This window comes from Synchiropus splendidus, chromosome 4 (genome assembly GCF_027744825.2).
Source record: "Synchiropus splendidus isolate RoL2022-P1 chromosome 4, RoL_Sspl_1.0, whole genome shotgun sequence".
Lineage (NCBI taxonomy): Eukaryota > Metazoa > Chordata > Actinopteri > Syngnathiformes > Callionymidae > Synchiropus > Synchiropus splendidus.
The window spans coordinates 6359587-6372364 of record NC_071337.1 but is presented as its reverse complement, the minus strand read 5'-3'; the positions used below and the strand labels follow the sequence as shown (position 1 = coordinate 6372364).

General features: G+C 43.0%; 2 protein-coding genes across 2 annotated transcripts; one reads left to right on the top strand and one right to left on the bottom strand.

Annotated features, from left to right (window-relative positions):
* Positions 1 to 559: 559 nt before the first annotated feature.
* Positions 560 to 5354, bottom strand: LOC128757519 (uncharacterized). The gene is made up of 3 exons (XM_053862871.1): positions 5285 to 5354; positions 3299 to 3363; positions 560 to 3072 (listed from the first exon to the last, which is right to left on the bottom strand). The coding sequence occupies exons 1-3, from the start codon at positions 5305 to 5307 to the stop codon at positions 686 to 688; spliced, it is 2475 nt and encodes an 824-aa protein (XP_053718846.1). The 5' UTR covers positions 5308 to 5354; the 3' UTR covers positions 560 to 685.
* Positions 5355 to 5542: 188 nt separating this feature from the next.
* Positions 5543 to 12412, top strand: fbxl6 (F-box and leucine-rich repeat protein 6). Its single transcript, XM_053862737.1, has 10 exons — positions 5543 to 5704; positions 6301 to 6717; positions 6787 to 6945; positions 7351 to 7414; positions 8436 to 8567; positions 9053 to 9160; positions 9238 to 9351; positions 9412 to 9637; positions 11187 to 11415; positions 12170 to 12412. The coding sequence occupies exons 2-10, from the start codon at positions 6311 to 6313 to the stop codon at positions 12297 to 12299; spliced, it is 1569 nt and encodes a 522-aa protein (XP_053718712.1). The 5' UTR covers positions 5543 to 5704; positions 6301 to 6310; the 3' UTR covers positions 12300 to 12412.
* Positions 12413 to 12778: the final 366 nt, after the last annotated feature.

The following is a 12778-nucleotide window of genomic DNA, read 5'->3' as shown; positions in this document are numbered from 1 at the left end:
ACTTTATCTCAAACATAAACAGGACGTTCGAGTGTATCAGCAATAAAAAGGATCCATAAACAATTATTAATTTCAGTTTAAACATAGCCTCTTTGTGTGATATCACAGAGGCCAACAAACTGGGTCAGAAATGGTTATGAAGGCGACACAACGTCAAGTTTACATAGGCCAGTAACCTTGACACCAGCAGTCATAAGACGTTCGCCTCAGAGTATTTGTAATGCATAAACACCAGACCGCGTGGGACCCACAATGCCTTCCATTCATGAGCGTCACACTATGAAACTTGACCATGAAATATCCAGTTCAGCTGCAGTTCATCCCCACTATGATGGCAAACAAAAACGCCTTTGATCGTCGTTCTTTGAAATGCACTCGAAAAACGTGGTATATTTTTGTCATTATAGTGTATGTTTTAGTTTTGTTATCTCATTAGTTTATGCTTCTTGAGACAACATAAATGGCGAAGGCACCACCGGTACTAAAGTTAGAACGTGTCGAATGACCTGGGCAAGGTTGTTTCCCTTATCAAGGAGGCAACATTTCCAGTGATATCAGTTGAATTTATTGCAGCACAGAGGTAACACAAGGCCATGAAGAAGCATGATGAGTGTTTCACCTGACCTATTGATAAAAAGACCATTTCCACGATCGGCTCCTGAAGCAAACAGTCATTCTGAATGTTTCACTTGGTTATGGGAGTGATGACAATACAGTAGCCCGGCCTGGCCCGGGGAAGGGAAAGTTTCAGTTTTTCCTTAACCTTTGACATCGACGCGTCACTGGCAAGTGAAGTCAAGTGTTCGCTTGTGTTGTTCAGGACCTTTTTCTGGTACAGCACCTCGCAGATGAGCGCAACGTGTTTCTCGTAGCGGGACTTCCCGTCAAACAGCAGCATCAGTTTGTCCACGTCTTGCTGGGTTTTGCACGGCCCTCCGTTCTTCAGCACCATGGCTGTGAAATAATCCTCGTCTGGGTTGATGATGATCTGCTCCTGCTTGGTGTCTGCTTCTGCTTTTCGCTTGGCGGTTTCTGATTTTGCTTTCCGCTGCACTGGATACTTGCCGCAAGAGTCTTCATCCGATAATTCGGTCTGGATGCTGACCTGCTCGGAGCCGTCTGACGTGTTAGCGTCGGAGAGGTATTCGGACGTCTTTGTTGAAATCGAATCGAACTGAGGGTACTTTTCCGTCAACACGGAAAAAGTGCAACTTTTAAGAGCGTCTCTTAACTCTTGAGGTGGGACTTGTGAAAATTGCCCTCCTGGCAGGAAGTCTTTCAGATGTTTATCGGTGACACCAGAGATTTTCTTTATCAGTGTTTTCAGACAGCCCCGAATAAAGTCCCTGTTGGTGTACCACATACCGCAGTACTCAAATATTCCACTGAAGCTTTTCTCCTCTACGGCCGGCTGCAGGAAAACGTTGGAGTCTTCTTCTTCAGGCTCCAACAGGGTGGAGCAATCCTTGGACCAATCCAGAAACTTCTGATAGAGGCCCAGCAGGTTCTGGCTGTAGAGTGCATACTCTGCGTGGCTTTGGAGGAGCTGCCAGTACGGGCCAACCACTTTGCAGTAAAGGAGAGCCAGGACACACACCAGACACTGGATGTACGGATCTCCTGCGTCTGCAGACAAGCTCTCCAGAATGATGTCTTGGCATTTGTGACTGCGAAGTGTGATGAGGTCGGAGAAGAACAGGGACACCTCCTTGTGGTGGTGGATCAGGCCGGCCGCGGCTCTGAAGTAGCTGTTGAATCTGTGCAGATGATCCACCTCAAGTCTGGTGGGGTTTTCCTTCTCCTGACAGAAAGCAACCCAGTAATTGTTGTAGCGTCCCTTCACTGAATTGTCAGAGTGTAACGTAGCAGAGGCCATGTGAATGTAGCGTGCCGTCGCGCTTTCAGAGAAACTGGAAAAGTTTTTGAAGTCCGGCAGCTTGTTTCGCCCCAGTTTCTCTTTGGTTGATTCTACCAGCTCCAGCTCAAACTGCAGAATCTGCTCCATGACAACGTCATCCAACTCTGCCAGGAAATTAGCATTAGCATGTAAAAAGGCAAGCGGGGAAGCCAATGATATCTGACTGCTGAGCGAAAAGAGTTTGGCCTCAAACTCGGCCAGTCCTGTCCTTTCCTTGCAAGAGAGAGTGTACTGGTTCTTCAGAAGAACAAAGGCGTGCTCCTCGGACAATTTCTGCGCGGAAAGCACTGCGATGTCAAGCAGTGTGAGGGTTCCCGCGTCACCCGAGGGGCTACAGGGAATACCGGACGACTCATCATCGCTTGAATCAGGCTCCGCTTGAGTGATCGATCTTTTAGACGCTCTCTGTTTGATGACAAACATCCCCCCCTCTGTGATTTCAGAGTCCTCATTTTCCTCCTTATAACTCATTTCATCTCTCTTTGAGCGCTTTTTTAACACAAACCGAGAAGAGTCACGTTTGATGGGGATCAACTCAAACGGGCTTTGGAGCAGACTTTCCATCGCAGGGTTTCTCCGGCGACTTCTAGTTTCATGGTTATGGTAGGACTGTTTCAGCTTTTTGATCTTTGGGCGAAGGTATGTGTACGCCTTTTGAGTGTCTCCATTTTTGCAGAACATGGGGTTGAAATTCTGCAGCCAGGACACCAACACTACTGGAGCGATCCTCTCTCTGGTGGCAAAGTTCATCAACTCCAGAATCAAACCGTTCGTCACTTCGATGGACTGCGCTCGCTCGGAAAAGTCCCTCATCTCCAGAAGGTCTTCTCGTTCTACGCTGATGCTGTCACATATCGGGCCGACGAAGCTGAAGTTGACGCTGGTGTCCAGAAAGACGTTTCTCGCCTGGTGGTCCAGACTCAATGCCGTGGCGGTGGCCCTTTCAATCAGGCGACGAAAATCAGCCGACCAGTGTTGTGGGAGGATTTTCACGAGCCACTCAAGAACAGCGATCCATGGAAAATTGTTTTCTTCTTTCATGAGTCCAACTTGAACCAACTGCCTGTTTACGCATGGCGTGTCACTCAGCTGCAAACCTTCCCCCGTCTGAGGACCAAGAAAGTCTTCAACAAGCTTCAAGTAGAATTCATCTCCTGGGTGTCAAAAAAAAGAAAAATGGTCAGCAACATGCCTTAAAGGAATAATTTAATAAAATAAATAAATAACTTAAGGGGATTGTGAAATAATCTATTTTTAAAGATGGACTCTCACGTGACAAAACGTATTAAAATGAAATGCAACAAAAGGATAACGCATCATGGAGGTGGACATGAACATGACAGTTTTTGCTGTTATTCTGGGGAAAATCCGTTTACTTACGGAGGTCAAGAAACAATTCTGCTTCCTTTCCTTGAGAAAATCTTTTGTCTGTTGCCGTTTTGCTCCTGTAAAAAAGGGCAAAAAAACAAGGCTGGTTGATTTATCAAGCAGCAAAGTCAGCACACATTGTCGCGGCCTGTGTAGCGTGACATGGTCAAAAATATGATGTCATTTATTGTTCAGGTTCAATTTTTATTTTACACCATTTTCAAAATGCCAAATTGTCAAAAATCTGCAAAGAAAATGATATATATTACAAGTAGTTTCATTTTCAACAATACATAATGATGTACACAAGAACAGATCACAGGCACATCAGTCACATTCAGATTATGGCGACCTCTGATGGCCAGGGAGGAAAGGTGTAGTCCAAGTGTGTGCTTATCTTAATCACAGAGGTAATCTATCAGGGCGCTGTGTGTTCATTTATGAGTAGATTAACTCCAAAACAGACACATGTATTTGAATTAGATCAGAATTTTTGCTGCCAATCCCTGATACCGATCAGCCAGAGTGCCGATCACCACCGATCGCCGATAGCAATCACATGGATTGACAATGAATTTGCAATCAAAATGATGAGACCTTCTGTATATATGATGTGAAAACTTGAACTATTAAATCATTTTAATTCAAACACGTTTTAATATACCTCTTCAAGAAGGCAATAAATAGGAAAAAAACATGCATAATGCAGCAACTACTCTGTCAAAAGGACAACTGGAAAACATTTAATTTGATGTGAGACGTCACACTTCAGTGAGTCTCTTGAGACTTTGCTATGTCCATGTAATATTTACATACTGGCCACTTGTAGCAGGACTCCGAGACAGACAGCACTGCGTTTATAAAACTTTCCACTCCGGACGTTTTCAAAAGTTTCAGATTCAGGTGGGTAGCGAATGCTGCACCCGATCCCAAAACGGCGACAGATCGGGTCGTTTCCGTCTTCGCATAAATGTCACAATGAGAAAGGCTGGTCATATAGCTTGGTAGCTTGAACAATGATTCCTTGGACAATTAGCTTAGCGTTCTGAATGTCACGCTCGGATCGGCGAGTGTTGCTAAGCGTCAGCTGTGTGCTTGGCAGGTTTGAATGCTCTAAGTAACCTCTCGTTTTCAACAAGGCGGCCAGCCCATCCAGTCATGGTACTAGCTCTGACTAAAACAGGCAGAAGCTTTTTAGAAAACACAACATACAATGGCACAGTCATAAAACGATTTTAATGTGACTGTGGTGTCAACATTTTCTCATCCATTCCCTGCAGAGTGGCCACTTCTTCATGTATCTCGTGTTATTGGAACACAGTAGCACTACCGCCATCTGCAGGTCATTTGAGATCAATGGAATATAATGTGTGTGGACAGTGATATTAGGTAAACAAATAGTGGATGCAAATGAGAGGCTTGGTGGAGGTATGCACTCTCTGAGTGCAATGCTAATTTCGAAGTTTGTGATGGCTCCTGTGTGATGAGGATTTCAATGAAGAACTGTCCTTGAGATTGGATCTTGAAAACGTTTTCAAGTAAACCACACATCAATTTTTCAGGTTAGACAGATCAAATCCGATTTTAACCTGAATCATAATATTCTTAATTCAGATTTTTTCTTTACTTTGAAGAACATCCCTGTAACATGCTTCAAACTCTCAACCACATGAGATTTCAGCCAACATTACTTCATCTTTTGAGTCAGACAAATTCCAACCAAACCATTTCCGTTGTCAATGAACACAGGTACCATGACTTTCTCAACTTTTGCCGTTATTTTTATCGCTGTCTCAGTTAATAAAACAACATCACGCAGCTAATCGGAAGGCTAATGGAACTTTAGCATTACGTTAGCATCGTTAGCATTTTGTCAACATTAGCAACGCCAATACAGTAAATATTTCAGGAGTTCAAAGGGTCATATAGTCACAGTTAATTCCATATGAATACACGCCTTGGGTTATGACATTAAAGTTTAAATTGAAGCATTCATACCTTCTGTGGCTGTTTTGTTTCATTATTAAATTCTTCTGAATCTCATGAACACGGAGAAGTGGCACAGTGAACGAGGCGCCGATTGGGTAGCGAAACGGGGGAGGCGGGCTTTATCGGAGGCTTTGCACCTATCACTCTGGCGCTACCTCTGTGTCACAGATGAAACAAGCCGGGGTTCAATGCTGCAATCTTATTGGCTGTACTTAAAGAAAGGCGGTCGTTTCCTTTCCAGTTGTCCAATGGGATGAGATTCCAAGTATTGTCGACATGGCGGCGATCAACAATAACATTTTGTACGGAGTGGCAGCGAAATATTGTGCTCGAGTTAGTTAGATTTTTGTCTCTGTGCGGTGCATATTTTTGTGCTTTTTGAGTTTTCAACAATTCAACCAAATTAAGCAAAAATTTCATTGGTTGCAAGTAAGTGAAATATTTCCGTTTCCCGTGTACCGGGTATTAAAAAGAGATGGGGAGTCTTTACACGGTTTGAATCCCCGAAACGTGGATTCAATGATGAGTTTTGTCAGTGTAATAAATAGTGAAGTCATTCGTTTGCAGGGGACTACGTTGAAATGAGAATTTTGACAGTTTTCAGATGTGAATTGGATTTTATTTCATGTCGTTCACGTGCCTTTTCATGTCATTATATAAAAGTGTCATTGCAGTATATCTTCGAGCAAATACCTATAAAACTGGAAGGAATGTGTTTCTTTTTTAATCTGTCGTACCGGCTACGTTTAATCTCAACAATTGAAACATACTCAACTGTCCTCCTTTACAGTATACTTTTCAATATCGTGGACACATTTGTTTAAATCAGCACAATCTTTTAAATATCGTTTTTTTAGGCAAGTCTTACACCCATACTAAAACAAGGTGTAGAGAAAAACTCTTTCCTTGCCGTTGTTATTCCGATTTTTATCGTTTTATTAGCCCCACTGAATGTTTCTGGGGTGAGCCAAGGAATTGAGCGAATGGAGGGCATTTGTGTGACAGATTCACTCATTCTCTTTCAGAATAAATAAGATGGATACAACTGCACCAGGTGGGAGAGGTAGTTCAGCTGGTTCATCACGTGCAGCTCCTCGGAAGAGGCCGTCTGACAAGCCAAAAAAAAAAGCAAAGAAGCGACGAAGAACCACGTTCGGGGGTCCTGTTCGCCCTGCAGAGACCTCTTATCAAGTCGGTGGTAGGCTTCTTGTCTTTGTGGGCGAAGACCCTGCAATGGATCGTCCCTACCGCCCTCCGAAGAAGAAGACTTCCAAAAAAAGGAAGTCGGTCACAAAGAAGCCTCCATCCACCGAGAAACAAGCCTTAACTTTGACTGAGCCAGAAGAGGACTTCGGATGGGGTCAACATTTTCCTGAGCACCTGCTTGTCCGCACTTTTAAGATGGTGGTCGATCAAGAGGGGGCGGTGCCCTTCTTGTGCAGGTTGGTAACTCCGTTAACATGTTGGCAACAACAAGAAAGGCCGCCTCACTTGTTCCCCTCTCGTAATAGGGTCGGAAGAGTTTGTCGCCTGTGGAATTCAGCTGCATCCAACCCGGTGCTGTGGAAAAGCGTGTCTCTGGGTCACGTCTGTGTTGCACCGGGAAAACGTCACTCTGACCAGGTGTCAAAAAAGCAGATGACGACTGTGAAGTGGCTGGTGGAGAACAGGTCTGTGAGCTGCAATTTTTAATGTGTTCAGGCCACGTACCGTTCACTCCACAGCTTGAGCAATTGAAATTACACAATGAAGTTTCAATATTTAAGTTTATGTTAGTGTTAACAACAATTTACGTACCTTTTTTCTTTTGAAATTTCTATATACAGCATGACTATCAGACGTGTTGTTCATTGACTAGGATACGTCATATGCCAACGATCAAAATAGCCCTATAGACAATTCCTGAAGTTGCCTTTTGAAATATCTCAATTTTTGATTCCAACTTTTGTTGAGTTGTGTGAAATTTAATTTGAATTTCCTCTTCTATTATATGACTCTTTTTGTCTAATAAATCTGAGCTCTTGACTGTGTTTGGGCTCTTCAACTCTGAACATTTCCTTTCATTCTTTCTTCAGGTTCTCCTTGTTGCGCGAGTTCTCCTTAAATCACTGGATAAAGGATGTTGACAATGTTGTTGTGGTGAGTTATCTTGCGATCAAGATTCAGACTGTATTCAAATGAGGATTTCAAAACTTCATTTGTATTGGTTACTGAGATTAGTAGTGTTACCCTCACTGAGTTTGCCATCACAGGCAGAGCCGGACAAAAGCAATCGAAAATCGCTCTGGGTTTTACTTTAAAAAAAAACCAAATGAATCAAATGATTGTAGCAATTTTATTAAGAAAGTGAAAGCTTAAAATGTGAAACATTCTCGGCTATTTTTTATAAACCCCTTTTACGCGTCAACACCAAAGCAATCGATTTCTCAACGCTTTTAACTTGACCTTTAAATGTGATACTCTGGTTTTATCTTTCTGAGTGTTACGTATTAAATATTCTTGTTGTAGCCACGTCACGGATTTGGTGTATTTCCCCATCTTTTATAAGGGTTTTTGACTGAGTAAGACCTTGGGCTGTAGTGTCAGGTACTGTCATGCACTTTTCCTGTGGGGATTTGTTTTAACTATGCGCTGTACCTTGTTGGTAGATGAACATGGAGTTCAAATTTTATTTTAAAAAAGAGACAATAAACAGCACTCTGATCTGCCTGAGCACCTGTATTTCAGTAAAGTGACTCATGTAAACTGCCTGCAGACATTTGCAGACTAATTTTGAATTCACATTTTAGCAAATGAAATTCCATGTTCCAGAAATGCTTGCTGTATTTTGGTTCCTCGGACCCAAACTGCTGAATAGTTCTCTCAGAAGTTGTCGGGCAATTGATGTTTTTATCTTTTCAATAAAAGTTCTGAGCGTGTCGAGCTCCTAAACATATTAAAAGTCCCATAATGCACTACAACAGCTCGGGGTGTAGTATATAGCATTATATATGTTTCTATCAAAATTGAATTGTCACCTGTTTGCACCCTGTGATTGACACTTCCCTGTGCTTAACTGCAGGCTCTGTGTCGGACCCTAGAGGGATCACACAGATTAGAAAATGTCTGTTGTTTTATGTAACACGATATGAATCGTGCATGACGTTCTGCTTCTCCACAGGCCGTCTCAACCGGCTGCGTTCACCTCAGGTCCCTCTGCCTCTCCTTCTGCAAAGGTCTGACCAGGCTCCTCTTCAAGACTCTCGCAGAGTCCTGTCGCCACTTAGAGAGTCTCAATCTGAAGCACTCGGAGGTAACTACACCCATATAAATATGCAGGTCTGGTCTGATATAGCTCATCTAAGTAGCTCTGCCCCTCTGGACAAGATCGTCGATGGGAATGTCAGCATTACAGTGCAGTTGCATACAATCACATGCAACAGATAAAGAGCGCATCGATGCAAAGTGGCTTGCTCAGCAGTATAGTTTGATGTTGTCCATCCGTCTCAACGCTCCAGTTGTTGCTGTCACTATCCAATACATCACTGTAATGAGACATGAAGAAGACGTAAGAAATTGTGACAAGTGATCAGTGACGGTAACATGGTTTGAAATGGATGGATACACTTTTGTTCATAAAGGGAGCATAGACGGGCTTTAATCCTCGTGGCTCAGCTCTTTCTTCTCCTCCATAGGCTTGAGCTATTTATGTTCCACCATCTCAAACCTTTATTTGGGTTCGGTAAGTTTGAGTAAATGATGTCTAATTTAAGGGAACTAATTTCATTCTGTCCCAAGTTCCCCATTCAGGATCTGCTGAACTACCTCAGCAACCATGGCCAGCAGCTAAAGCAGCTCATGTTCACCAACACAAGGAAAAACTTCAAGATTTTGCACGCGATTTCAGTAAGGAGTCGCTTCCCATCCCGGCGTTCATCAGCCAGACAAAGGTGTGTGTGAGTGTTCATGTGCTTCCCCCGCAGAAAGGCGTCTGTCCAAACCTGGAGTGGCTGGACATTAACTCAGAGATCGCTGACAAAGATTTGGTGGTTCCTGTTTACATCCAGAAGCTGCAGGCTGCTTGCCCAAACCTCAGGGTGAGAAGTCACCTCCTGTCAGTGGACTACTGTCAGTCTAAAAACCTCTCCTCCAAACAGACCTTCAAGATGCTGAATGGCACACACATCTTCAAGGGGAGCGATGCCAAACTGGAGTCCGGCTTCCCGGAGCTGGAGGAGCTGTGTTTGGCCACAGCTTATCTCTCCTTCACCACCGACCAGGATCTGATCCACACTCTGTTCGGGTCCACCAAGCTGCTGGTGCTGGACCTGCGTGGCTGCTCTGAGATCACCGCCTTTGGTCTCTCCCACCTTCCGTGTCTGGGTAGGTCACCCACACTGGTGGAAAATTACCATATTTATACTTCTTTATCTTACCGTCTGTCCACATTGTTGAAGAATTCTCCAGATTCATTTACAACTTTTGTCAGACAGCATATTATTCAAGGTTAAAAAACTCACTTCAAAGTCATTGCTTGACTTCACAATATTCTTTTTTACATAGTGTATATGTCCTTTCCACTATTTCTCAATTTTTTTTATTCGTAAAAGTGTTTTTGTTTGGCGTATATTGGCATATATCATGAGTTCTGCCGTGGTTTAGGACCCAGACGCAGGAGACACAGCAAGATCAGATTTTCACCACAGTATTCAGGGCAACACGAAAGGAGGACGAGGACAGATCTGGACAAGACAAGAACAGAACTAGACAAAGAAAAGACTTGACAAGACTTGACTGAAGGAGACGATGACTAGGCAAGATGTGACGAGGCAAGACTTGGCTTAACTTGGTGAGATGATGACCTGACAAGATAAGGTAATAACTTGACTTGGAGACTTGCGCTGACAAGATGAGGCAATGACTTGACCTGATGTGACAAGACAAGACTTGGCTTAACTTGTTAACTTGACTTGGAGACTTGACCTGACAAGACGAGGCGATGACTAGTTGTGACGAGACAAGACTTGGCTTAACTTGTTAACTTGGCTTGACTTGGAGACTTGACCTGACAAGATGAGGCAATGACTTGACCTGATGTGACAAGACAAGACTTGGCTTAACTTGTTAACTTGACTTGGAGACTTGACCTGACAAGACGAGGCGATGACTAGTTGTGACGAGACAAGACTTGGCTTAACTTGTTAACTTGGCTTGACTTGGAGACTTGACAAGGCGATGACTTGACTGGATGGGACTCCACCTGACTGCTACTTAACTTGACGTGGAGACTTGGCTAAACTTGACTAGACGACAGTGGCTTGACAAGGAGTTGGACTGGACAGAATGTGACACAGGTGAAAACGTACCAACCCTGGAACAGCGGGGAAACAAAGCAAGAGACCAGGTGCGCTCAATGAAGGGATCAGTGGGGGACGCAGGCAAGACAGACAAGGTGCACACAGGAAGACCAGACCAGCCCCACCAAAATAAAACAGGAAATAAACAGCAGAACATACAAACTGATCAAAACACCAATTGTTTTCACCAATATTTTTTGAAATTAAATCAACATGTTCAACACTTTATACTTGTACAGTATATAATGGAATGTCTTTTTTATTGACTTCTTAATCTTTTATTTCCCTAAATGATACATTACATTATTATAACATGACACTAACATCCCCACAATACTGGGATATTTATAGTTTGATTTCTCAGCCCTGCTCATAATTGTCCATAGGTGTGCGTGGATGCCTTTCCAGGGTGTCCATCGCCTCTCTTCTCCCAAGTAGCTGGGCTTCTCAGCCCTGTGAAGGGTATTGGTGGTCAGCTGAATCATTTTAACAGAGAACCTTCTGTAACTTATGAGGACTGGCCGAAGTTTGTGAGCTACTTCTCCCCTCTTCTGCGACCTATTGCCGCCCTACAGGCCTGGAATGTCTCTACTGGGGCCAATACTGCACCATGAGGATGTCGTCCACCATCGAAGGACTTCACTTGCTGACCAAGAAATGGAGGAAAACTTTAAGAGAGCTGGACATAGAAAACCTACGTTTCTCTGAGGAAGAATTGGAGGAGGCACTGCATCAGCTGACCCTCACCAAACGGCTGCAGTCCCTCAACCTCAGCGGGACCAGAGTCACGCCAGCCACTCTCAGGTGGGAAGGTTTGTCCGAGCCAGACAAAAGCTGCAGTAGACTCACCAGACTCACATGCACTTGCATGGGGCTGGAACAGGGACAGCTTTCATTGGCATTGAAAAAAAAAATATTGGCTGAAAAAAAGAATAAAGGCATTGAAAAAAAGAATGTTTTCAAAATAAAATAAATATAGAAATATATTTTTAATTTTAATACCATTCTAGTTTTCAACCTCAATTCAAAAATGTTTCAACCAATATTCTGTTCTTATTCTGTTTCAATTCCTATATTCCAGAATATATATTATTATTTCAGCCAATATATAATATATTTTTTTCAATGTAATGCTGTAATGCTGTCCCTAGTCCCACACATATACATCAAGAATTCAGTTTTCACTGAGAGGGAGTGAACGACAAGCAAGAAGTGTTGAAAACCACATAAGAGTGCGAACGTTTTTAAGTAAAACAAGACACAATATAACTGTGATATGATGATAAACAATGTCATCTGTAAATATTAATAAAACAGCTGCTATACATAATAGAGCAATATCACTCTGAATATACTGCACTTTGCTTCATGAAAAAAAAAAATTAAAAAATGTATTTTTTCCTAAACTAATGAATGAAACATTCAAATCATTTAATGATATGTTTAATGGCGCAAATATGAACGGTGTGTAATTGATAAGCATTGTCGTCAGTTGATCAAGATATTATCACTCCCTTTTCTCGTGTCTGATTAAAACTGTCTGAATGACTGTTTTCAGGAATTTCGTCGGCCAAATGACGAACCTCAACTACCTTAATCTGACTTCCTGCCGGAATCTTCCCAGAGGCGTGAAGAGGAGCTACCAGGGTCAAGACGATATCCGCGGGCTGCTGGGAAAGCTGGAGTAGAGAGCAAAGTTTACAAACGGTTCCACTGTCTCAATGTTCCCAAAATCTGAGAAAACTGTCTCAAATCATGTTCTGTTAAAAAATACAAGTTTTTTCTAGTTCTTACTTGATTTGTTCTGTCTTATTTATTATTTTTAAGGGACCAAAGAAAACCCTCACCAGACAGGTGTTGTGCCAGGCCTCCACTCCTCGTGTCCTGGGGCACTTTTCCTTAAGCTTTGTTGTCGGCACACGCTCGCTCAATCGGATTCAGGTCGGGTAACTGACTTGGCCATCGGAAAACATTCCACTTCTTCACCTTGAACAAACTTGTTTTGTGCTCTCCCGGGTTTCTGCGACATGAAGCGCCACCTAGTGATCTCTTGAAGCATTTGTCAGAGTCGAGGCTTCAGTGTTGATCCTCCTGCTCCAGGGAGGAGGATCTGCTTTTTTTGATGTTGCTTGGCAAACCAATACTCTTTATATTATTTGTTGACATC

Coding starts and splice junctions, on each gene's coding strand:
- fbxl6 (XM_053862737.1), top strand. CDS start 6,311: ATGGATACAACTGCACCAGGTGGGAGAGGTAGTTCAGCTGGTTCATCA. Junction 8,568..9,052: donor TCAATCTGAAGCACTCGGAG/GTAACTACACCC, acceptor TTCTGTCCCAAG/TTCCCCATTCAGGATCTGCT. Junction 9,161..9,237: donor AGATTTTGCACGCGATTTCA/GTAAGGAGTCGC, acceptor CTTCCCCCGCAG/AAAGGCGTCTGTCCAAACCT.
- LOC128757519 (XM_053862871.1), bottom strand. CDS start 5,307: ATGAAACAAAACAGCCACAGAAG. Junction 3,364..5,284: donor AAACAAAACAGCCACAGAAG/GTATGAATGCTT, acceptor CCTTTTTTACAG/GAGCAAAACGGCAACAGACA. Junction 3,073..3,298: donor AGAATTGTTTCTTGACCTCC/GTAAGTAAACGG, acceptor TTTGACACCCAG/GAGATGAATTCTACTTGAAG.